Source organism: Elgaria multicarinata, chromosome 12 (assembly GCF_023053635.1).
Source record: "Elgaria multicarinata webbii isolate HBS135686 ecotype San Diego chromosome 12, rElgMul1.1.pri, whole genome shotgun sequence".
Taxonomy (NCBI): Eukaryota; Metazoa; Chordata; class Lepidosauria; order Squamata; family Anguidae; genus Elgaria; species Elgaria multicarinata.
In genome coordinates, this window is record NC_086182.1 from 8,198,864 (window position 1) to 8,225,063 (window position 26,200).

Genomic DNA, 26,200 nt, shown 5'->3' on the forward strand with positions numbered 1-26,200 from the left:
TTTCATTCTGCAGCGGTAGCAACAGCACTCTCATGAGCATCTGGTGTCCCCCCCCCCATTTGGGGGACTGGAAGCCATCATTTTGGTTATCCCAAATGCCCCCACTGCAGCAGTGCTCTGAAGCATCATGGGAAATGAAGATGGCAGCTCCCAGCTCCCAACCAGGGGCCACCAGCTTACTTTCCCACAATGCTCCAGAGCAACGCTACGTCAGGGGCATTGTGGGAAGCCAACCTGGCAACTCCCAGTCACAACTGCAGGTGGGTCCGTGGCAGATGTCAGCTGCAGACAATGCCCAAGGATATTGCATGCCGGCCTGTATAGAAGTCCCTAACCGGGATGGAATTTCAGCAGGCGTATTGTGAGGTATCATCGGGACCAGAGAGAGAGAGAGACCTCCTTCCCTGCAGTCTCATTCGGCTTCTGCTTCTGCCTTATGAACAGCAGATTTCAGAGCAAGTGCAAACAGCCAGTGTGCTCTGCAGCCTTGGCCAATTCTCAGATGCACATCAACGGAAGCCAAATTTCACAGCTGTGTTCCATATCAGCGCTCCAAGCAGGAGCAGAGCAGAAACTTTGGTGGGGCGGCGGCGGCGGGGTGGGGAGGAGGAGGGGGGGACCTCCCAGTAGGCCTTGTGAGCAGGCAAGGCCCTATTTGTAACGTTCCATTGCCTGGCTGAGTTTCAGGACCTCACAGAGGTTTTGGGGAAGGTGGTACACGCAGAATCTGAAACGGGTCTTCTTTCTCTCAAAGCAACTGAGCAAACAAACAACACTTCCCCAATGAATCCATTTCCCACAGACGCCGAGCAATGGCCCCTGGCCAGCATGAGCCAAATATGCTGACAGGTGTATTTGTTCAGGGCTTCATTCCCCAACCTGGTGCCCTCCTGATGTGGGGAACCTCAACTCCCAACATCCTCCAGCCAGCAACTGGTTGGGGCAGGCTGCTTTAAGAGTTATTCTGCAGTTCTAAATTTGAGGGACAGGCCAAGTTTCAATTTGCATTTTTTCCTTTTGCTTACCACTCCTGGCTTGCCAGCGCCTGCAAAACCTTCTGTGTTTCCCAAGAAACATCTTTGACGCTGTGTTATCATGTTTGCATGGTGAAATGGTTGATGCAGGAACACTGTCTTCTGAACTCCCGGGGCCTAAATAATCCATGGCGCTTCAGGACTTCTTTGCTACAAGAAGTAGGTACAAGGCTGGAAGAGGACCAAGAAGAGATAAAGATTGTACCTTAGCAATTATGGGATCTCTGTTTCTGAAGCTCAGTGGGGTGGAGGGAACTCTAAACGGTGCTCCTCTGCTCTGCGTAGCCCCGTCATCCGTCTTTTCTCTTGAAAACAGCGGCAGTGAATAATGTGAGATTTGAGCAACTGGTTGGGGCAGGCTGCTTTAAGAGTTACTCTGCTACAACGACTGATGCAAAGTCTGGAACAAATTTGAAGGCATACAAATAAATCAAAATCCCAGTACTAATACTTGTTACTTAAAACTTTGTTTAAAAAGCAAATCCATGATGCAGCACAATCATTAGATGATACACATGTCTCTTTAGGTGGTTTAAGATTACAAAACCCATGATGCAACGTCACTGTGAGTAAAATAAACCCACCATCACCACCGCCACCACACTGGGCCCTTGACTGGAAGAAAGTAATTCATATTTATAATTTTAAAGAGAGTGTTCAAGCACAACTAATTGGGTTCTGAACGGGCAGATTTGCTGTAAACTCCCCTCCTGACCCCTCTGTTGATTAGGGTTCAGAAAACAGATTCGTGAATGAAGCTCACCCTGTGGAATAGCACACCTCTATATGCAACTTCGCTATGCTCTATTTCCTGCTTGCCATCCTGTTAAAAGAAACAGCACTTAAATGCTTCTGCATGATTTGTTTCACTAATCCGTGGTGGATCCTTTGGGCCTGTCACTTGGGCAGCTCAGCTTCCAGTCTGAGATGCTTCGGGAGAGGTAACGTATGGTATCTCAAGGGCCCTCCAAGCCAGCCTCCGCTCTGATAACGTCAGTGGGAGAAAATAAAAACCTTTCCTTCACCAGCTGAACACAGGAATGCGACCCACCGGCACCTAGGATACACAGGCCACCACTTCAATGATATACGTTCTCCCAATCTGCTTTCCCCAGGACTATCACAAAACCAACAAGACTTGGCAAAGACAAAGGAACTCCTGCTGCTAAGGAAACCTTCAGGGAACCTGCTTCCCCGAGACGTGTCCAAAGTGTTATGATGGCTGGCTTGTTGCCAGGGAGATGGGGGTATGCCCCTTGTGTCACTCCCGGGCGATCTGTTTCATGACAGTAGGGAATCATAGAATAGTAGAGTTGGAAGGGGCTTCTGAGGCCATCGAGTCCAACCCCCTGCTCAAGGCAGGAATCCACCTTAAAGCATCCCTGACAGATGGTTGTCCAGCTGCCACTTGAAGGCCTCTAGTGTGGGAGAGCCCACCACCTCCCTAGGTAACTGATTCCATTGTTGTACTGCTCCAACAGTCAGGAAGTTTTTCCTGATGTCCATCTGGAATCTGGCTTCCTGTAACTTGAGCCCGTTATTCCGTGTCCTGCACTCTGGGAGGATCGAGAAGAGATCCTGGCCCTCCTCTGTGTGACAACCTTTTGAAGAGCGCTGTCATGTCTCCCCTCAATCTTCTCTTCTCTAGGCTAAACATGCCCAGTTGCTTCAGTCTCTCTTCATAGGGCTTCGTTTCCAGACCCCCGATCATCCTGGTTGCCCTCCTCTGAACACGCTCCAGCGTTTCCAGTTGTTGACAGAACTTGCAAGGGGGATATGGGGACACCCTGGCTGGGATTGTCCCGGCCGCTAAGGTGTCTGGGTATGTCCATGGCACATAAAGCACACATCTGCCTCACAGGTAAAAAGAGGAGGCAGGAGGTGCCTCTTGTTCCCAATTGGGACCCAGTGGGCAGGCAAATGTGCGTGCATGTGTGTGCGTGTCACGAGGAACGGTGTATTCTCGAGAGTTTTGTTTGTGATTGCAGCTCACCTCTTTGCATCAACCAGCTTGCTGGAAGATTTTTTAGGCTTATGGGGTTACTGTTAAAGTGAAACCTTTGGATTTAAAACCAACTCCTCTAAGAGCATCAGAAGAACTGTGCTGAATCAGCCCAGAGGCCTCTTTAGTCTAGCATTCTGTTTGTGCATTGGCCAACCAGTTGCCCAAGGGAAATGCATAGGCAGGGCACGAGTGCAACAGCACCCGCCCGCCCATGTTCCCCAGCAACTGGTGTACATAGGCGTACTGCCTCTGAGACTGGAGGTGAGTGATTTCGGACAGATAAAAGGTAGGACTTCTTCACAGGGCACGTAGTTAAACTATGGAATTCCCTTCCACAAGATGTGACGGCCACCCATTTGGATGGCTTTCAAAGCGGGTTTGATACATTTATGGAGGAGGAGAAAGCTATCAAGGGCTAGGAGTCCTGCTGGCTATATGCCACCTCCAATATCAGAGGCAGTAAGCCTATATACACCAGTTGCTGGGGAACATGGGTGGGTGGGTGCTATTGCACCTGTGTCTGGCTTGTGGGTCCCTGGCTGACAGGGCTGGACTAGGTGAGCCCTCGGTCTGATCCAGCAGGGCTGTTCTGATGTTCAGAGAGAGAGAGAAAAAAAACCAGAGTCCTACAGTTCCCAGCATTCCCAAGGAACACACATACAATTGCTGCCTTATTTGCAACTAAGAATGTACTAGTGCCTGAATTTGCTTCGCTCTCCCCTTTCCTCCTCCCTCCCAATCCCCTTTCCTTTTGTGTCATGTCTTTTGGATTGTAAGCCCGTGGGCAGGGACTGTCAAGAAATATTTTTGTAAGCCGCCGTGGGAGCCTTTTTTGGCTGAATGGTGGGATAAAAATGCCTAAACAAACAAACAAATAAATAAATAAATTATGCAGGATTCCGTCTAAGCAGGCAGGCATAGGATTGCGCTCGGCTTTCCGAGTGCCACTGGGCACGCATCTACTCCAGCCGCAGCCTGCACCCCTAAGCAGACCCTCCCCTCTAAAAGAACCCCCCCTCCTCGGGAGCGTGGCCCGTTACGAGGAGGAGATGGGCTCGGGATCGGGCCGCTGCTGCTCCCCCCTTGCCAGTTGCGACGGCGCCCGACTTCCGAGGAGACGCGCTGCAAGGGAGCAGTGGGTAGAAGTCGTTTAAGACTTCGAGCCACTGAAACGAGCAGGGCTTCGGTGACTCAGGGTTGACTCCCCCCCTTCCTGGATTTCAATGGGTCTACTCTAAGTAGAGTTGACGCCGGCTTTTGCCCAAGGCCTCGCGCTCCAGGAGCGAGAAAGGCGGCGGAGTCTCCGCGGGCGGGCGGGCGGCCGGGGTGGAGGGGAGCTCGGCTCCTGCCTGGGCGAGGGGAGGCGACCCGCGCAGTCTGGAAACGGGCCCCCGCCAGGGACGCCATTGGCTAAAGGAGAGCCGGTGAGTGACAGTTGTGGGGGAGGGGGAGGGGGAGGGGAGCAGGTCGGCGCCGATTGGCTGCTGCGGAGTTGTGGGGTGTGTGCGGTGCGGGGGTGGGGAGTGGGTGGGAAAGCCTTCCGAAACTCTGGGGAAGAAAGTGCGCTTCGGTGGCCGCGCTCGGTCCGGCTGTGGCTTCTCGGGGGTCCCTGGCTGGAAGTGGGGGCATGCGGGCGGCGGGAGAAGTTGCCTTCGCTCTTCGCCGGGGGCCACTTGGCCAAGAGTTGGGGAGCTTCGGAAAAGCGGCAGCAGCAGCAGCAGCAGCAGCAGCAGCGAGAACCCCGGCCGCCTGATTCTCCTTGGCTTGATCTACGGAGAGAACCATCTCCACCATCACCCCCATCATCATCACCATCACCAATAATCCTGATTTCGCAAAGCTCCAAAAGTAAGAGGCGAAGGAGCAGACGGGCTGTTGGAGACGGAACGCAGGAACGGGGTTGCCTTCGGCTCCGACAATGGGCCCCGCGCTCCGCCCCAGGGTCCCCGCTTGCCGAGGGCCACGGATGCTCTCGGTGGCCTCCGGGGCCCTCTTCCTCCTCCTCTTCCTCCTGCCCGTCCCGGCCGCAGCCAACGAGTACGACTACGTGAGCTTCCAGTCCGACATCAGCTCTTACCAAAGTGGGCGCTTCTACACCAAGCCCCCCCAGTGCGTGGCCATTCCGGCCGACCTGCGCCTGTGCCACAGCGTGGGCTATGACAAGATGGTGCTGCCCAACCTCCTGGACCACGAGACCATGGCCGAGGTGAAGCAGCAAGCCAGCAGCTGGGTGCCCTTGCTGAACAAGAACTGTCACATTGGCACCCAGGTCTTCCTCTGCTCCCTCTTTGCCCCCGTCTGCTTGGACCGGCCCATCTACCCCTGCCGCTGGCTCTGCGAGGCTGTGCGGGACTCCTGCGAGCCCGTCATGCAGTTCTTTGGCTTCTACTGGCCCGAGATGCTCAAGTGCGACCAGTTCCCGCAGGACGACGTCTGCATCGCTATGACTGCCCCCAATGCCACCGAGGCATCGAAGCCTCAAGGTGAGCTTCTGGCATGAGTCGCCGCCTCCTCCTCCTCCTTGTTCTTCCTCCTCCTCGTTCTTCTTCCTCCTTCTCCTCGTTCTTCCTCCTCCTCGTTCTTCTTCCTCCTTCTCCTCGTTCTTCCTCCTCCTCGTTCTTCTTCCTCCTTCTCCTCGTTCTTCCTCCTCCTCGTTCTTCTTCCTCCTTCTCCTCGTTCTTCTTCTTTTACATTAAGTCAGGCAGGAGTCCTTGGTAGTGGTGCTTCTTCTGCATCTGGCAGAGGTTTCCGTCTTCCCCGAGGTCAAGCCCCTGAGGGGCAGCCCCTGCAAAGAAGCCAGGTGAGAGGGTGACTTCAGGAGGCACAGATTGAGGGGATGGCAGAGTGGCAGACCCACAGGCAGCTCTGCGTCACGAGGGTGCATTCTACTATGGAATTTGCTACCGCAAGATTTTATTTATTTATTTATTACATTTCTATACCGCCCAGTAGCTGAAGCTCTCAGGGCGGTTTACAAAATTAAGACAATTCAAAACAAAACAACAGTATATAACCATAACATAAAATACAGTATAAAAGCACAACCAAGATAAAAACAGCAGCAACGCAAAAATACAAATTTAAAATACAAATTTAAAACAGCAAAGTTAAAATTAATTATAAACTGTTAAAATACTGAGAGAATTTTAATGGAGTGAGGGCCATCAATCTGGACTGCTTTTAGACAAATTCCTGGAGGAGAAGGCTATCAGTTGCTACTAGTCCTGATGGCTGTCTGCTACTTCCACAATCACTGGCAGCAAGCCTATGTGCACCAGTTTGCTGGGGAACATGGATGGGAGGGTGCCGTTGCATTCTTGTGCAGAGTGGGTAGAAGGTCCCAGGTTCAGTCTCTGGCATCCCCAGTTAAAGATCTCTGGGAAGAGGTCCATCTTCGCTTGAAGAAGCTCAGTCAAGACAATCCTGGACTAGACGGGCCAGTAGCCTGGCTCAGTTTTCCCCAACCTGGTACCCCTCTGACCACAGTGCCCAGCATCCCTGATCACCGGCCATGTTGACAGAGGCTGATGGGAGTTGAAGACCAAAGCCTTTGGAGGGCACCAGGTTGGGGAAGGCTGGTCTGTTTGTGCAGTGAAGGACAGAAGAAGAAGGGGAGGGCAGCCGCTCAGGCTCTGCACCCAGAAGGTCCCAGGTCCAATCTCCAGCATCTGCGGGTGGAGCTGGGAAAGACCCTTCCATGTAACCCTGAAGAGATGCTGGCTGCCAATGTAGAGACCACCCTTCCCCAGCCTGGGGGCCTTCAGATATGCTGGACCACAAATCCCATCAGGGGCCTAATGGCAGTATTGGTGGGAATGATAAGAGCTGTTGTGTAGGGTGACCCTAAGGAAAGGAGGACCGGGCTCCTGTGTCTTTAACAGTTGTGTAGAAAAGGGAATTCCAGCAGGTGTCATTTGTATGCATGCAGCACCTGGTGAAAGTCCCTCTTCATCACAGCAGTCAAAGCTGCAGGAGCCCTGCCCTCATTTGTAGAGTGTGCAGATCCAAAAAGAGGGCAGGGCTCCTGCAGCTTTATCTGTTGGGTTGAAGAGGGACTTTCACCAGGTGCCACATGCATACGAATGACACCTGCTGGAATTCCCTTTTCTCTACAACTGTTAAAGACAAAGGAGCCCTGTCCTCCTTTCCATAGGGTCACCCCGCTGTTGTGCAACGCATTGGGAGGGCATCAGCTTGGGGGAAAGTGGTGTGGCTCCTACTGAGGTTAGATGGAGCCTTACAAGCACCCTGGCTCTGTAGAAGGCAGCTGCCTAAGAGCCGTGCTGGATCAGGCTGCTTCGTCGAGCCCAGCGTGGCCAGCCAGATGCCTCTGGATCCCCCTTCTGATTCTGGGGTTTCCATTGAGCATTAGCGACTAATCACAGCTCTTCTGCTTCTCCTCCTCCTCCTCCTCTTCCTCTGTGAATTTGTCTAATCTCCTTTTAAAGCCAAGGCAATGGCCATCACAATGTAAACTATCGCTACCGAGAACTATCTTAGCTGATGGCTAAGATGTTGCCTCCTCATCTGTGAGCTTCTGCCGTGAACCCAAGAAGGTCAGGATCCTTACGGCTGCTTCACTGAACAGAGTTGGACTTACTTCTGAATGAACATGCACAGGTTTTGAGAATTCATGGGTTAAATGGCCCACAGTTAACCTATGATTAGTTCTTAGGTTAACTGCAGGTTGTTTAACCCATGAATAACCCATAATGTCCAGGGTTGTATGTCATAAAACAACCTCCAGTCAGGCCAATCCATGGTTGATTATTCAAAGTAGCAGCGCCGGCATGTGCTGGGGCATGCGTGCGGCCCAGCAAATCATGCGTTAATTAACTTATGATTTACTGCTCTTACATGCAAACAGGACCAGTGTTGTTGAATTAAATGTCAAATAATATCAAGTTATGGGCTACTTGGATTTTCCATGTCAAGTTATCTTGGACTATCCTTGGAGTCATTGTAGCATATAGTTTAGAGCTTAGCTCTAGGCACAAATCTCCGTTCTGCTCTGAACCTCATTGGTTAGTTTTAGACTTGCTTTCTCTCTCTCTCTCTCTCTCTCTCTCTCAGCCTAGCCTACCTCACAGGGTTGTTGTGAAGATAACATTCTGCTCTGATTCCCTTAGACCAGCTTTCCCCAACCTAGTTCCTTCAGATGTTTTGGATTAGAACTCCCAGCATTCCTGACCATTTGCTATATCAGCTGGGGCTGATGGCAGTTCAATTCCAAAACACCTGGAGGGCACCAGTTTAGGGAAAGTTCCTTTAGAGGAAAGGTGAGATATAAATGTAACCAAAAAAAGGAAGAGATAGTCTCTAGTGTTAAAAATAGAAAAGTTTTAATCTCTTTGAACAGACGTGTCAAACGTTTAAAAATGTATTGTTGTTACAAGACTTTTTGAATAAAAGCTCGACATTTCGGATCTGCCGATACTTCTTCAGGAGCTGATAGAATAACATGAACTACCAAAAAGTCCAAATGAAGCAGTCTACTGCTTCATTTGGACTTTTTGGTAGTTCATGTTATTCTGTTATATCAGCTCCTGAAGAAGGATCGGCAGATCCAAAACGTCGAGCTTTTATTCAAAAAGTCTTGTAACAACAATACATTTTTAAACGTTTGACACGTCTGTACAAAGAGATTAAAATTTTTCTACTTTTTAACACTAGAGACTATCTCTTCCTTTTTTTGGTTTCACGTAGTGTTTTCCCCCTCATCATTTTGACTTGAGATATAAATGTAACCAAGGAAGAAAGTTAAACATTGTCTCTTGGTACATTGAATGTGCTTAGAATTCACTTTGAAGTCAAGGACTCCCCCCACCCCCACCCCCAGTACCTAGAACAGGATTTAACTTACATTAATTGTAAATTAATAAAAAAAACAGCATGTCCTGAACACAAGCAGAGTGCCTTTGTCTTGCTGTTTGATAGTCTCAACTTGTTTCCCCATATATTTGGAACTGGGACAAGGGGTGTTCTTGGTCAAAGACTCGATGTTTAAGCAGACCTGAGGCTTTTCTTATTAGAAATAAAGATAGTTGTGCTTCTACATGAGAAAAAAATATCCAATAACCATATTTGGGCCATAACTTTATTAGGACCAACCAAAATTCCATTGAAATGTGCAATCAAGTTCTCCAGACCTCTTCATAAAGGTAGGTACTAGGAGAAGCAAATCTCCTGTTTTTGTACCAGCTAGCCTGATGAAGAGTCCTGGGGAACTTGAAAGCTTGCACATTTTGGTGGAATTCGGCTTGGTCCTAATAAAGGTATTGCCCAACTTATTAGAAATTTATTTATTTATTTATTTATTACATTTATATACCACGCCAAAGCTCTCTGGGCAGTTTACAGAAGTTAAAACAGTGAACATTAAAAAGTATACAAAATTTAAAACCATCAAAAACATAGAATCATAGAATAGCAGAGTTGGAAGGGGCCTACAAGGCCATCGAGTCCAACCCACAGCTCAATGCAGGAATCCACCCTAAAGCATCCCTGACAGATGCTTGTCCAGCTGCCTCTTGAAGGCCGCTAGTGTGGGAGAGCCCACAACCTCCCTAGGTAACTGATTCCATTGTCGCACTGCTCTAACAGTCAGGAAGTTTTTCCTGATGTCCAGCTGGAATCTGGCTTCCTTTAACTTGAGTCCATTATTCCGTAATGGACTCAACAAAAACAACAGTTTAAAAACAATGGTTCAGCAAAGGCATTGTTTTAGTTACATTTATCTAACACATGAGAATGTTCAAAACTCTTCATGCACAGCATGCCAGCAGTTATTGCAACAACCTTGGAAGGTGGGTAATCCCCCATATTTGCAAATATGGGGTAAGGCAGTGAAAACAGTAGCTGTTGTGAGGCCAATAGCTTGTTTTTTACCAGCTCACCAAAACTTCACAGTGATTACCTGTGTGTATGAATGACCCATTATTTAATTTATTATATTTATATCCCGCCTTTTTTCCTCCTTAAGGAACCTAAGGCGGCATACATAATCCTCTTCCTCTCCATTTTATCCTCACAACCACAACCCTGTGAGGTAGGTTGGACTGAGAGTCTGTGACTAACCCAGTGAGCTTCCATGGCTGAGTGGGGTCTAGAACCCGGATCTCCCAACTCCCAGTCCAACACTCTAGCCACTACACCACACTTGTTTTCACTAAGCCACACTTACAGATAAGAACATAAGAGGAGACATGACAGATCAGACCAAAGGCTGATCTAGTCCAGCATTCTGTTTGGACAGTGGCCATCTCGATGCCCCAATTGGAAGCCCACAAGTAGAACATGAGCGCAAAAGCAGCCTACCACTAACAACCACTATAAACAGGTCCTATGTAGTCACTGGCCGTAATATAAAGCCATCATTAAAAGCCATTGATAGTCTTATCCTCCATGAAATTGCCTAATATCCTTTAAAGCCATCCATGTTGGTGGCCATCATGCTACCTTGCGGTAGCAAATTATGAGAGAGGAAGAAAGACATCTCCCTGATCCACTTTTGCCACATCACGTTCGCTTCTTTCGTACACCTCTATGTTGTCTCCCGGTGCTCGCCTTTTTCCTAAGCTTAAGAGTCGCAGATGTTGTAGCCGTTCATCTTAGGGGAGTTGCTCCGGCCCCTTGATCACTGTAGTTGCCCTTTTCTGCCCTTCGCCCAACTCTACAAAATGACTGCCGCTGACGGAACTCTCATTCCACCTTGCGAAGCGATGGGGCAGGCTCACTTGTTCGGCTGCTGGGCATTGAGCATACACACATGTGCGAACTGACCCCAAGTGTAGGGAGATAAGTGATTATGTGCTTGTGTGAACCAGCTCTGTGTGTGCATCTGGAAGTGTATGGAAGTAAAATGCACTTCCACTGGGTTTATCATAGACGCATAGAATCATAGACTAGTAAAGTTGGAAGGGTCCTATAAAGCCATCAAGTCCAACCCCCTGCTCAATGCAGGAATCCATCTTAAGTAGGGTGAACATATGGAAAGGAGAACAGGGCTCCTGTATCTTTAACAGTCGTATTGAAAAGGGAATTTCAGCAGGGGTCATTTGTATATATGGAGAACCTGGTGAAATTTCCTCTTCATCACAACAGTTAAAGCTGCAGTTGTCCTGCCCTCTTTTAAATCTGGTCACTCTAGTATAGCTCCTGCACCTTTAACTGGTGTGATGAAGAGGGAATTTCACCAGGTTCTCCATATATACAAATGACCCCTGCTGAAATTCCCTTTTCAATACGCCTGTTAAAGATACAGGAGCCTGTCCTCCTTTTCATACAGTCACCCTATCTTAAGGCATCCCTGACAGATGGCTGTCTAGCTGCATCTTGAAGGCCTCTCGTGTGGGAGAGCCCATGACCTCCATAGGTCATTGGTTCCATTGTCGTACTGCTCTAACAGTCAGGAAGTTTTTCCTGATGTCCAGCCAGGGCTCTAAGTTTCTACCATTCCTTCCTCTTATGTGGGGAAAGGCTTATGTGGGAATCAAGCTACAATTTCCCTATATCTGATGTGTTCATTGGCACAGAAGGTGCCACCAGTGTAATGCGCCCGCTTGAATTTGCAGAGCTGAAGGAATGCTGCTAGTTCCCCTGTGGACATACCTATGACAACTTCGCATAATACCATCTCAAGTCTGCTTCTAACACACACCATGTACTGTAGGGCCAGTGTGGCGTAGCAGTTAGAGTGTTGGACTGGGAGTCGGGAGATCTGGGTTCTAGTCCCCACTCAGCCATGAAACTCGCCGGGTGACTTCGGGCCAGTTGCTGACGCTCAGCTTAACCTACCTCACAGGGTTGTGGTTAGGATAAAATGTTGAAGAAGAGGACCATGTCAGGCCACTTGGGTTCTTTGCAAGAGGGGAAAAAATGTGGGATATGTAATGTAACAATCCCCAATGTCACTGGCTGTGAATGATGGGGATTGTAGTCGCTCATATCTGAGGTCACTAGGTGGGTGAAGGCTGCTTCGCTTCCCTTGTCCAAGTGATCGCTTGTCAAAGTTTGTTGCTGATGAGAGCCAGATATATTACCAGCAGAGTTACATGTACAGATCTAGAGTGTAATGAAGTCCAGTCTTTTGCTGACTAGTTGATTGAGTTTGGAATGTGCTGCTCCCCCCGCCCCTTTTTTTGCGGTGAGATAAAGTACAACCCTGCCTATATGAAGTTAGCTGCCAAGGTCAACTCTATGCTATCTGGCCGGGGTGAAATGCAAACGGACTCTGCCCCCTCCTCCCCATGGCTAAGTGACGCATCTAGGGCACAGATGGCTAGGAAATTCTTCTGTGGGAGCCCAATTGTAATGAACTTCATTGGAGTTCATAGAATCATAGAATAGCAGAGTTGGAAGGGGCCTACAAGGCCATCGAGTCCAACTCCCTGCTCAATGCAGGAATCCACCCTAAAGCATGCAGAACGTCCTGGTGGATTGTGCCCCATGGCTCAAATCTGCCTGACTTCTCTCAGAAAGAACCAAGGGTCCTGGGGCATCTTCACGACTAACAAACTTATTATGGCATGAGCTTTTATGGAGTAGAATCCACTTCTCACGCGATATGAACTTTTATCCTAAATTGGCAGATAGGGTGACCATACGGAAAGGAGGACAGGGCTCCTGTATCTTTAACAGTTGTATTGAAAAGGGAATTTCAGCAGGAGTCGTTCGTATGCATGCAGCACCTGGAGAAAGTCCCTCTTCATCACAACAGTGAAAGCTGCAGAGCCCTGCCCTCTTGACCATATGGTCACTCTATAAAAACATAAAAATAGGAGCAGGAGGGCACCTTGGCGGGCAGCAAGGAAGGTGTCCGAGGCATACTGGGGCCCACGGGTGCCACATGGCCTGGCTTGAAGCAGAGGACACTCAGCTAGAAAAAGGTCAGGCTCGATATGCAAAGTGTGTGTGTGTGGCTGAAATATGATGAGGGACGGAGGAGAAATTTGTTTGGCTTGTTTTTCTGATGAGAACTTATCTAAATTTTCAAATTGCTTCACATCTGGCAATTTGCTTCACATGGCACCATGCTCCTCTGCATGTAGGGTTTGGCCAGTGCAGATGGGTGAGAATTTCATCCATTTTTGGTAAGAACTTCTTAAAATTTGCCATTTTCTTTGTAAACCAATGGAAAGAACTTGAGATTTTTTAAATTTTTTTTTTAAAAATCAAATGTGGAAGAAAACAAATCTGACCGATTTGTCTACTCTATATAACAGGAGCAAGCAAACTGGTGCTCTCCAGATGTTGGGTAACCCAACTTCTATCCAAAATATGGTCAATGATTATGGGAGCTTAAGTCCCAAACATCTGGGGGGCACCAGGTTGCCTGGCCATAATTTTTTGCTCTAAACAGTTCAGACGAAGCGTTCTATCAAACTTTAAAGCTTGCTTCCAGAACTGTCAGGGCCGCTTGGTCCAATAAAATTGTTGAAGGAGTTGAGAGACCACCTTCTCCCTTACCAACTTGCCTGGCCACTGAGGCCATTGGAGGGCCTGCTCCTGGTGATTCCACATGGACCTTTGGCCCAATTGGAGGCCACCATGAGAAGAGCCTTTAGTGTAGTGGCCCCTTCTCTTTGAAACTCCCTGTCACTGGAGGTCAGGCAGGCGCCAACATTAGGCTGCTTCTGGCACCTCCTGAAAACAACTCTATTCCAGGAGGCTTTCCTCAACTGACCAGTCACTGTTTTTATTGGTCCTTTGTTTTAAATTGAACAATTTTAATTTTCTGTTTTTAATCTTCTTTCGTTCTACTGTTTTATTCCTATGTGAACCTCTCTGGAACCTATTTTAGATATGGAGCGGTATATAAATATTGTAAATAAATAAACAAATAAATAATTGTTCCACTTGCCCTGTGTTGCCATCGCACGTTCTTTCTCGAGTTCAGAATTCCCCCCTCTCTCTTCCCTGCCCCCCAGCCCTGATGCAACGACTCCCCGACTTTCTCTCATGGTAAAGAAATGCTGCAGCAATTCCGCACGAGGAAACGTCTCTCAGTGTCGCTGCATGAACTGCCCCAAGTTCGGCTACGCAGAAGCAAACAAAGCTTTTTTGTGTTCTTGGGCTTGGCAGTGTGTGTGTGTGTGTGTGAGAGAGAGAGAGAGAGAGAGAGCAAGAGAGAGAGAGAGACTTCCTCACTCCAGCCCTATTGGGGCTGCAATTCTCTCTCTAAATGGGATGTTGTGGCCGACCAGATATTCCACACCAGGCCTCCAAAGGCATGGGCCTGCAACTCTCATTATCCCCTGCAGCATGGTTGATGATGGGAATTGTAGTGCAACACATTTGGAGGGTGCCAGGTCAGAGAACGCTGTTATATAGGATCTGCCTTCTTCTCCTAGGCATGCCTTCTGTGTACTCAATGCCTGTGCAAGGAGATGTGTGTGTGTCTGGGTGTGTGTCTTGAAAAATGTGGGTGCAGGCACCATTCATGAAGGAGCCTTGCACCCAGCAACTCCCCATCTTTGTATACCCCTGAGCTGATAGATAAGACACAGTATATTTTATTCTACCTTTCAGGGCAGAAGCCCTCCGAAGGTGACTGAAAACAATAAAATACATTAAAACCGTTAAAATATTAAAAGCAACAACACATAAGCACAACAAAACAGCAATCAAAACAACAATAAAAGCCAACAATAAAACCAGCAACAATAAGTCTGTCTGAAAGGCAATAACAGCAGTCATATCAAAAAGAGGCCATGGTGAAATAATATGTCCTCAGGGCCTTCTGAAAAGCCTGCACTGAGGGAGCATGGTGGACCTCTGATGGCAGCTAGTTCCAAAGGCGTGGGGCCACTGCAGAGAAGGGCCTCTCCTCCTGATCTTAAAAGTGTGGGCAGGCTAATGTATGCCCTCTCTTTCAACATGGTATATTGAGATTACATCTTGTTGCGGTATGTGTTGTTATGAGCAGGGGTGTCTTCAAAGGTAGGCATGACTGGGCACAAAACTGCCTCTCGCTCTGGCCCAGACAAAGGTAGTGGTGGTGGGAAGGCGGAGCAGGAGAGGCCATGGCCTCCTTGCTCCCTGGCTTTCTGCCTGTGAAGCAAGCTAGTGGGATGAGGAGGAAGAACAGCTGTTAACAGTAGGGCAGTGCATGGACCTTCCCAAACCGCTTCGTGGCCCGATCCGCAACTTTCGGATTGGGCTGATACACTTCAGGTCGATTTGACCCTCCCCCGTTCCGCTCTGCGGAGCGAGATCCGGAGGGGCAGATCGAGATTTTGCTCCCACTTCCCTACTTACTTGCCTCTGCGGTGGACGGTGGAGGCAGGTAAGTGGGGAAGGGGGGCAAAATGGGGTCCGAATAAGCCCCCCTGCCCCCTTACCTGGCTCTGCCACCGTCACCACATGGATTGCGGCGCCGGCGCCACATGAGCCCCCCTCCTCCCCATTTACCTGCATTTGGAGCTCCAGATGGAGGCGAACCACTTCACCTCGATCCGCAGCTCCCCCGACCCAATTTGGATCCGCCTTTGGCGGAGGTGGATTGGGTTGCTCCGCTCAGGATTCGCGAGCCCTAGTTAACAGTGGTGGTAAGGAAGGGTCACTGAGGTAGGGGAGCCCATCGAGGGTTTCTTGCCCATGGGCCCTCAGAAACTTGGAGGTGGCACCGATTATGATAGAGATGGCTCAAGGTTATCCCTCCTTTCTGGAATTCCCTTCCTAGGAAGCTCAGAGACCCATTTTTTTCTGTACAAAATAACATGTGCTTCAGGTCAGTTAATACATGGATGATGGATCCACAACAGCTCATTCGCACGTGCAGGTCACTATTTGATGCTGGAGTGAGCAAATGGTGGACGTGAATGGCCCTTACTGAACATAAGACCATAAGATGAGCCATGCTGGGCCAGACCAAAGGCCTATCGAGTCCAGTGTTCTTTTCCCACACTGTCTCACCAGAGGCCCCAATGGGAAGACCACAAGCAAAACACGAGTGCAGTAGTAGCTTCCTGCTCAGGTTCTCTAGCAACTGGGACTGAGAGTCACGCTGCTTCTGATCCTGGAGGTAATAGGCCCCATCATGACTAGTAGCCATGGATAGCCTTGTCCTTCATAAATTTGTCTAGTCCCACCCCTCATCCAAGTAGGTGGCCATGACTGTATGCTTTGAAAGTGAACGCCATAATTTAACAATATTCTGCGTAAAGAACTGCTTCCTTTTATCTGTCCTGAACCTCCCACCATTCAGCTTCATGGGATGACACCGGGTTCTAGTATTAGTAGAGAGGGGGATTTTTCTCTCTCTCTTCCTATTTCCCCCCCTATCATTTTCACCATGCATAATTTAGCTATCAAGGTAAAAAGCCATAAATGTAACCTTTCCTTGTAATAATAATAATAATAATAATAATAATAATAATAATAATAATAATAATAATAATAATTTCTTACCCGCCTCTGTGTTTGGATCGAGACGGGGAACAACAGTTAGTATAACATACATAAAACTGAATTAAAAACATAGTATACATTATTAAGACATCCTAAAAACATCCTAAAATTCCACTGGATAGGCCTGCCTATAGGGGTGTTACTCCAGACCTGTGACCATTTGGATTGCCTCTAGTCTTAACACACGGTGGCAAGAAGATATAGTTCCCATTGCTGTTGATTTAGAAGAAACATACGCCCCATGCACAGTTACCATGGCATAACTACTGTTGACCTCAATGGGTCTTGTTACTGAGTAAACATGCTTATGATTGGGATGTGCACCTCAATGAAGGCCACGCCAAAGCATCTTCGGTACATGTCAAGGATCCGGAGCTGTCGGGGCATGCATTCGCTTCATTGGCCTGTAGACCAAGCAGAGGCTTGACTGCCATGGAATCTATCTTGCCCTGTCTGTCGGTTGGGTGACATTGCCTTCAGGTTCTTCTTGTGAACTTTCCAGAGGCATCTGCTTGGCCACTGCTGGGAGTAGAATGTTGGACTAGACAGATGGTTTGGTCTGATCCAGGGAGGCCACACCCTGAAAAGCCAGTGTGATGTAGCGGTTATAGGGTTGGACTAGGATTTGGAGAGACTTGGGTTCAAATCCCCACGGCCATGAAGCTCACTGGGCGACCTTGAGTTAATACCCAGCTCATAGCGTAATCTACCTCACAGGATTGTTGTAAGGGCTGAGAGCTGGTGACTACACCGAAATTATCCAATGAGCTTCAGGGAGTGCTGAAGCTCTTAATCGGGACCACTGTGGGGGAAGAAAGGGTTAACTCACTTTCTCACACGCTGTGGTCTTGATGAAAATCCCTGACACCCCACAGTGTCTGCTAACATAAAAACACACAGAAAACCGAACTTCAAGTGATGTTTTTAGCATCAGATCTAATGGTCAAACTACACATTATTATTATTATTATTATTATTATTATTATTATTATTATTATTATTATTAATTACATTCGTATACTGCCCCATAGCCGAGGCTCTCTGGGTGGTTTACATAGGATAAAAACACTTAACAATATACAAAAAATTAAAATCACAAAAACATTCAAAACCAAATCCAGGTCATGTAACTTTGCCTTTAAGTGTACAGTTTATTTTTATTTTTTTACAAATAGCCAGCACGCTGCCCCAATTTGGATCAGGACCCTAATCTATGTTATGGTTGGGTTTTTTTTAACCTTCTGTCCGCCCCCCCCCCCCAATGCTTGCAATTTGCATTGCAAATAAAGGTCCAGCAGAAACAAATGAAAACTTTTTTTTTGCAATGCAAATTGCAAGTGCGGGAGGCCCAATCTGGACTGAGCCCACAGGGCTCCCCAGCACTCTCACTAGGGTCCCACCCGGGATCATACTTCCTCACTGGCTAAGTGTAAAAAAACCCTACCCAACTCCTACACTTAAGGGTGGAGCTACATGACCAAGGTCACGTGTAGCTTGGCCCCATTTTGGCTCTGCAGTGTCGACGGTTAGTATCCATTGTTAGTCCTATTTAGAGTAGACCCATTGAAATGAATGGGACTTTAGTCAGTCATAATGTCCAGTGTCAGTACTGCTACTGAGGCCTTAGCTAGACCTAAGGTTTATCCCGGGATCGTCCCGGAGTCATCCCTGCCTGATCCCTAGATCCCCTGTGTGTCATTTACATGAACAGGGATGACCCTGGGACAATCCCAGGATAAACCTTAGGTCTAGCTAAGGCCTCAGTGTCTTTAAGATTTCAGCCCCAAACAATAATTATTTAGCAGTCAGATCCTGCGACACGAGAGCCCTGCCACAAAACTTCTCTTCAAGAACAGATACCAGACTTATTACGGTAAAATGTAGGGGCTCTAAATCTCCCCCCGCCCAATAAATAAATAAAATTATACCATTCTACAAACGGGATTTCTTTTTTCTTTTCTTTCGTTTTGCACACTGAGGGAAACTGCTCTTTAAAAACCAAACCTAGATACTCCAGAGAATCTCATTTGCTCCTAGTTTTCATGTGCAGAAGCCTTGCTTCTTGCTGAAGTTGATAAACCAGCTCTGGGGTTTGCCATCCCTCCAAAAATGAATAATTGAAAGAAAAGACCATCACCACCTTTCCAGGTTTATTCCCCCCTCTCCCGTTAACACCTGAGAAGTGGGATTTGTTCGTGCTTCTGAAATGCTGACTGGCTTGAATTCCTTTTGCCTTAAACATGAGACGGTAGACCCTGCAGACCTTGCTGGGTGTGTTTGAGAGTTACCGTTTAACAGAGCGTTACACATTCCACTCCCTCCCCATGGAGTAAGTTTTTGCTTCGAGCCGTGCGCTTTGGAAACGGTCGGAGAAGGAATCATCTTGGAAACAGGCTGGAGAAAACACCGTCAATCACATGGGCTCAGCCGTGAGTCGGTGTGCGGTTGGAGGAGCCTAAACCCTGCGCTGATGGCTACATGACGGTGTTGAATTGGTGGAATAACCTGCATTTATTGATTTATTACATTGCCAGCTTGCTCTTCCTCCAACAAACAGAAGGCGGCATCTGTGAAACTTTCCCACCCATTTCATCCTCACAATAACCCTGTGAGGTAGCTCAAGCTGAGTGATAATGAGGGACACAAGTAAGGATGTCCATTGCCAGGACATTCTCCATTTTTGGGCTCACCAGACTCCTGCGGCGTGCCCAAATCGCGTTGCATTTGCAAGCCGAGCAGCCATTTCCCCCAAATTCTGGGGTCTTTTTATGCGTTTTTTAAAACATATTTATGTATATAAAAATTAGTGCCAATTATGAACGTAAATTGTGCAGATTGGCATCATTTGCGCAAGATGTGGCCATATTTTGCACAATTTGTGAAATTACGCAGATTCGCACAAATTAAAAAAACACTGGGAATCTGTTAGCTGAGCACGAATCGCTGCAGACCGAGTTGGGAGAGATTAGCGGAAGAAACAACGAAGCCTTGGGAGGGGAGCGAGTTGACAAAAGTTCATTCAGCTTCATCCCCCAAATAGATGCCTCCGACAACCCTACTCTCAAGGTCACCCAGTAAACTTTTGGGGCTGAGTGGGGATTTTTGGATCTAGGCCTTTCCTGTCCCAATTAGGCTCTCTGCAACCACTACACTGTGCATGTTTCTTTCTCATGGGAAAATTGGGAACGTCAGTTCTGTGAGGCGAGCTTGGGAACTTCATCACCCACCAAAGGTCAGTTGCAGAGATTCCTGAGGAAAGCCACAACCGTCAAACAAGTATAAAGCCGATACGCTGTATGTGTTTAGCACAGCTTATGTTCCAAGGGTAGTTTTGGTCCACAAGCCATGGCGAATCTCTAGTATAGTAGCCTTCACTATCCTAGAGCCCTCCAGATGTGTTGGACTACAACTCCCATAATTCCCTGCCATTAGCCATGCTGGCCGGAAATTATGGGAGTTGCGCTCCAACACTCCTGGAGGAAACTAGGTCAGGGAAAGCTGCTATATGCACACAAAGACTATCAAAACGACACGAACCATTTCTCAGCTGATCATCCACCACGAAATGGTTTTGCTTTGGCTGAATTCCAGGGCTGAGGCAAAATCCCCCCCTTTTTTGGTTTGTGTTTTGGTAGAGGGGAAAAAGAATCAGAGCCGCCCAGAGAGCTTCGGCTATTGGGCGGTATAAAAATGTAATAATAATAATAAAAAAAGAGCATCATTTTGTCCCCCTCCTGCCACCGAAGTCCTATTCTGAGGTGCTTTTTGAATTTTGTAGTATTCAAAATGGCTTCCGCCATTAAAAATGGCCACCTCCACTCATTAGGGGCTGCCCTGATGATGGCCAACTGTTGAAAATCTGCAGAAAAACACACACATTTATTGAGTGGGCAAATTATCCCTCCAGCAGCTCATCTTATTCAAGAGGTGCAGTGTCCAGTGACCATATGAAAAAGAAGACAAGGCTCCTGTAACTTTAACAGTTGTAGAGAAAGGGGAATTTCAGCAGGTTTCCTTTGTATGCATGCAGCACCTGGTGAAATTTCCTCTTCATCACAACAGTTAAAGCTGCAGGTGCCCTGCCCTCTTTTGTATCTGGTCACTTGAGGTCAGGGCTCCTGCAGCTTTAACTGTTGTGCTGAAGAAGGAATTGCACCAGGTGCTGCATGCAAACAAAGGGCACCTGCTGAAATGCCCATTTCTGTACAAGTGTTAAAGAGACAGGAGCCCTGTCCTCCTTTCCACATGGTCACCCTACACAGGGTGCTGTTCCATGCAACCTTGTTTTTAAACCTAACTACTAGGGAAAAAAATGGTGTGCCTATTTAGATTTCTTTCTCTTTTTTATTAGAATGTCTTGGAAAGCCTCGTGTGGCGCAGAGTGGTAAGCGGCACTTACTGCAGCCGAAACTCTCTCCACGGCCTGAGTTCGATCCCAGCGGAAGCTGGTTCTCAGGCAGCCGGCTCAGGTCGACTCAGCCTTCCATCCTTCCGAGGTCGGTAAAATGAGTACCCAGCTAGCTGGGGGAAAGGTAACTGCGACTGGGGAAGGCAATGGCAAACCACGCCACTACAAAGTCTGCCAAGAAAACGTCAGCAAAAGCAGGCGTCCCTCTAGGAGTCAGCAATGACTCAAGTGCTTTGCACGAGAGGTTCCTTTCCTTGGAAAAAACCCATAGATGCTTTATTTGAGAGCAGGTTGAAAACATGTCCCATGCTATTGTGTGTGTGTGTGGGAGGTAACAGTGCAGTCCTCTGTTCAAGTAAGCCCCATTGAGCTCAACAGGAATTACACACAAGTAAAAATGCTGAAGAATCTGTGAAATGATTCACAGAAACTAAGTTGGGTGAGGGTTCCCCCCCCCAAAAAAACGTTTCTTCTCCAATTACTGGGTTAACATGGCCAGAGAGGTAGTGTTCTGCAGTGGTTAGAGAGTTGGACTGGGATGGTGGATGGGCAATTTCAAGGTCTCTTCTACTCCCCCTTTTAGGGTGCTTTAAGCCAGTGGAGGCTGGTGGCTCCAATGTCAGTGGGGTAGGTGAATCTGCTTCGGGGTTCCAGTCAGAACCAGTCTGGATCTAAAAGAACTATCCAAGGTGCAGAGAGGTCAATGGGGCGGTGAATTCTCTCTGGGGTTCAGCCAGAACCAGTCAGAACTCTAAAGGAGCTATCCATGGTGCTTTTTTATTTTTAAGCAATGCATTTCTTGTTTTTGGCAATATATTTCCTCCATTTTGGCATTGCATTTCCTCTGTGTGTGTGTGCATGGAGCCATTCTATTTCTTAGGCCAGGGATGTGCAAGCTCCTTGTGCTAATTTCCCCTGCTTAGAGTCGCTGCAATCTAAAACATAGGAACAAATAAGAAAACCCCAAGTACTCTCTCCCTTCCTCTTTGGACGTCTGGATTCTGAAACCTAAACCACATTGACACTGGTTTGAAGTCACTTTAACTGCCATAGCCCCCTCCAAGGAACCTGATCTGGGACTGTTATTTTGTGAAGATGCTAAAATTGCTCTGCTGGAATTCTTTTGCTCTGTCAGGGAGCTACAATTCCCAGCATAACTTGGCTGAGGTCCACGGCAGATAAATTTGAAACTGGTTTGTGTTTGTAGGATAGATACCCTGTTCTCCGACCAACCCACCCCCCACCTGGAGACATATACACAAAGAGGGATTCAGGTATGACTGCATTCTGGGATTCGTCTTGAGGTTTTCTGTACTAAGGTTTCAACTCGGAAAGGAAGTTTTCTTTGGCTATATCTCCTAGGAAATCTCATAGCTCTCCTCCACATTTTTCATGGCTGACTTCAGGGGCTATATAAACAACTTTGGGGAAATGAGAAAAGAGGTAAGTAAAACACGAAGAAAAACGCAGAGACGAGAAAGCTGTTCTGTTGTCAAGATACCCACAGGTAATAACAAGAAGGACTGAACTTCTGAAGCTTCCATTGCTGATATTGGCAATTCATGCAGAAGAGAAAGGGCTGGCAGACACCATCTGGGTTTTATAACGAAAAGCCCGTACAACAAAGGTATCAGTCAAGGATTTTGCTTTTCCACGTTTGTAGATGAGCCTGAAAGGATTTCTGGGAATGCCATTAGGAGCACTCCCCAGAACTAGAAGATCTCTCCCGGGGTCAGCTTAGTCCGTCCTTGTCATATTTCCAAGCCCGCCTGCTACGATGCAACACAATAAAGAGGTTTGCCAAGCGATCCACAAAATGTTATTCAGCAAATAAACATCTCTTCACACCTGAAGCTTCTAGTAAACACTTGAAGCATTTCTCTAGGCTAAAACTTGGCTGACTAAACTGGGCAGTTGTCCTTTCAACAAAAGGGAAAGTTTTTTTTCCCTGAGGCACTTTTGCTTCAGGGAGGATCCTTCTGAAGAAGTCTTTGGTGAGAAGCTAGCCAACTCTGAAGTCCCTTCCCCTCTGAGGAAAGCTGAGTTCCCATGGACCACGGAGGAGGTGTCCCACCATTGTTTAAAGTGGTGTGGGCAGACTCATAATATAAGGCCTTGTTGGTGATTGCACCACCACCAGAAGTCTCTGCCCTGAGAGGTTCATGTAGCTTCGGAATCCTTAATGGCCTTCAGTTAGTAAAATACAGCAACAATAAAAAAGATTTGGCATGTAAAACACAGGGCATGTGTACACCATCCATTTATCCCGGGGTCAGCTTGAGGTCATCCCTGTGCATCCAAATGACCCACAGCTGATCCTGGGGTCAGCTGGGGATGACCTCTCACTTTCCCTGGGATAAAATGGATGGCACTTATCCTGGTTTTTCCCGTGGTTCCAGGACAGCCCCGAGGACTGGGCAGTATGGCGCAGGCTTCCAGGTCTCCCTCCTCCCTGTGAGTAGTGGGGCTTTGCAAATGGGCATGGAGCTGGGCAGGGAGGGGCCCCATGCCCTATGGGGTGGAGGGGGCAGCAGTTTCGCTGCTGGGGCTTTTCGGCCCTGAGTTTTGGGGTCTTGTTTGTTTTTTACTTACATTTTGCGCAGGATCGCACCTGCGCAGTTGTGCGACTGCCTCCTGCTTTAAAAAAACCCATGCAGCACCAGAGAAATCCCTCCTGACTTTCGGGACATCGCATTGGCATGTGCACGCTGGGGGACAATCCTGGAAGCGTGAAAGCCCGGGATCCTCTCTCCCTGTCCCAGATAACTAGTAGGTGTAGATGAGCCCACAGTCCTCATTAAAATCACTTCAACCCAGTGGAGGATGGTGGCTCCAATGTCAGTGAATCCACTCTGGGTTTCAAGTCAGAACCAAACAGAAGTAGACCCACTGAAAAGTATGTGTTAAGTTAGTCTTCCCAAGATAAGGTGCACCCTACCCAAAAGCTGGCCAATTTATGGCACCTAAGACAATAACATAAAATAAAAATAACACAAACAACACTCTCTCCTTCCCTGGCAGAAGAAATAGAACAATAATAAACGCAATAACTAACAATTTACTCCGCTTTCAAAACACCCAAAATCAGCTGGTTGAGTCAGCCGCCTCACATTGACCGTGCCCCCACCCCGACCATTTCTTGCTGACTGGTTAAAACAGCCCTGACCTTGGGGAGCATTTGCCTTGCTGGACAGATGATTGTTATGTGGGAGAGCTTTGTTTTAGGATTTTTTTAAAAAAATCTCCTGAGTGTCTTGCCATTTTTATGCTGGGTATTTTTTATGGGATTGTCTCATTTTTATTTTTATTTTATTTATTTATTTAAGGATTTTTATGCCGCCATTCAGCCAAAAAAGGCTCTCACAGCGGCTTACAAAAGTATTTCTTGACAGTCCCTGCCCACAGGCTTACAATCTAAAAGACATGACACAAAAGGAAAGGGGATTGGGAGGGAGGAGGAGGAGGAGGGGGAAAAGGAAAGCAAATTCAGGCACTACAATCTTAGTTTCAAAGTTTATTTATTTTTATTTATTTATTTATTTATCATACTTATACCCCGCTCCTCAGCCAAAAAAGGCTCTCAGAGCGGCTTACACTTAGGAAAAAAGACAGTCCCTGCCCTCAGGCTTACAATCTAATAAAGACATGACACACAAGGAAAAGGAGTCAAGGAGGGAGGGAGGGAGGAGAGAGAAAGAAAGAGAGAGAGAGAGTCCAGCAGGAGCAGGCCCCGATGTTACTTCTGCCTGCTCCTGTCCCCTCGGTCCTTCTTCTTCCCCACAGGGCCAAGATGGCAGTTTGCCCTGTGGGGGGGGGGGAAGAGTCCAGCAGGAGCAGGCCCCGATGTTACTTCTGCCTGCTCCTGTCCCCTCGGTCCTTCTTCTTCCCCACAGGGCCAAGATGGCAGTTTGCCCTGTGGGGGGGGGGAAGAGTCCAGCAGGAGCAGGCCCCGATGTTACTTCTGCCTGCTCCTGTCCCCTCGGTCCTTCTTCTTCCCCACAGGGCCAAGATGGCAGTTTGCCCTGTGGGGGGGGGGGAAAGAGTCCAGCAGGAGAAGGCCCTGATGTTACTTCTGCCTGCTCCTGTCCCCTCGGTCCTTCTTCTTCCCCACAGGGCCAAGATGGCAGTTTGCCCTGTGGGGGGGGGGGGGGAAAGAGTCCAGCAGGAGCAGGCCCTGATGTTACTTCTGCCTGCTCCTGTCCCCTCGGTCCTTCTTCTTCCCCACAGGGCCAAGATGGCAGTTTGCCCTGTGGGGGGGGGGGGAAAGAGTCCAGCAGGAGCAGGCCCTGATGTTACTTCTGCCTGCTCCTGTCCCCTCGGTCCTTCTTCTTCCCCACAGGGCCAAGATGGCAGTTTGCCCTGTGGGGGGGGGGGGAAAGAGTCCAGCAGGAGCAGGCCCTGATGTTACTTCTGCCTGCTCCTGTCCCCTCGGTCCTTCTTCTTCCCCACAGGGCCAAGATGGCAGTTTGCCCTGTGGGGGGGGGGAAGAGTCCAGTTACAGTTCAGCAGTTACAGTTGACAGTTGGCAGCAGGAGGGAGGGGGCTCTCAGCTGGAGCTGGACCCAGGCACGGTGGAGAGGTGCCTGGCTGCTGCTTCCTCCCTCACTGGTGGCCTCTGCAGAGACAGTTGACAGCAGGAGCGAGGGGGCTCTCAGCTGGAGCTGGACCCAGGCACGGTGGAGAGGTGCCTGGCTGCTGCTTCCTCCCTCACAATTTTGAATTGTTGTAAGCCATCCTGAGAGATGCAGACATATTGGAGAGTGGGGTGTACATTGTCTGAGTCAGTGGTCTTCAATTGGTAGGTCACGACCCAAAAGTGGGTCAAGAGATCAGTCCAGATGGGTCATACAATCATAGAATAGTAGAGTTGGAAGGGTCCTATAAGGCCATCCAGTCCAACCCCCTGCTCAATACAGGAATCCACCTTAAAGCATTCCTGACAGATGGTTGTCCAGCTGCCTCTTGAAGGCCTCTAGTGTGGGAGAGCCCACCACCTCCTTAGGTAACTGGTTCCCTTGTCATACTGCTCTAACAGTCAGGACGTTTTTCCTGATGTCCAGCCGGAATCTGGCTTCCTGTAACTTGAGCCCATTATTCTGTGCCCTGCACTCTGGGATGATCAAGAAGAGAACCGCAAAGCGGTTGACACCATGCTGAGCAATTGTAAAATTGTGAAAGTGGGTTGCTGGTTGGGAGTTGGAGGTGGGTCTTGGGTCTCGACCAGTTAAAGACCACTGGTCTAAGGAAATAAATATGATTAAAGGAAATGCAGGTCTCTCTCTCTCTGTGTGAGTGTGCTCATTTCATGAACCAGAGCAGTTTTGGCCACCTGCCTCATACAGC

The 26,200-nt window shown here is 48.2% G+C and overlaps 2 protein-coding genes across 7 annotated transcripts in view; one reads left to right on the forward strand and one right to left on the reverse strand.

The window, feature by feature from the left end:
* LOC134407234 (secreted frizzled-related protein 1) overlaps nucleotides 1–26,200 on the forward strand; it is a 520,297-nt gene that overhangs the window by 459,948 nt on the left and 34,149 nt on the right. Inside the window, exon 1 of one of the 5 annotated variants that reach the window (XM_063138885.1) lies at nucleotides 4,601–5,522. The exons of the other annotated variants lie outside the window; for them this stretch is intronic. Within the exon in view, the coding sequence (XP_062994955.1) occupies nucleotides 4,958–5,522 (565 nt within the window). The 5' untranslated portion in view covers nucleotides 4,601–4,957. Of the gene's footprint in view, nucleotides 1–4,600; nucleotides 5,523–26,200 lie in introns of those variants that run through there. 5 annotated transcript variants of the gene reach the window in all.
* The window catches only part of GOLGA7 (golgin A7), a 355,413-nt gene that overhangs the window by 136,236 nt on the left and 192,977 nt on the right, over nucleotides 1–26,200 (reverse strand). The window lies entirely within an intron of this gene.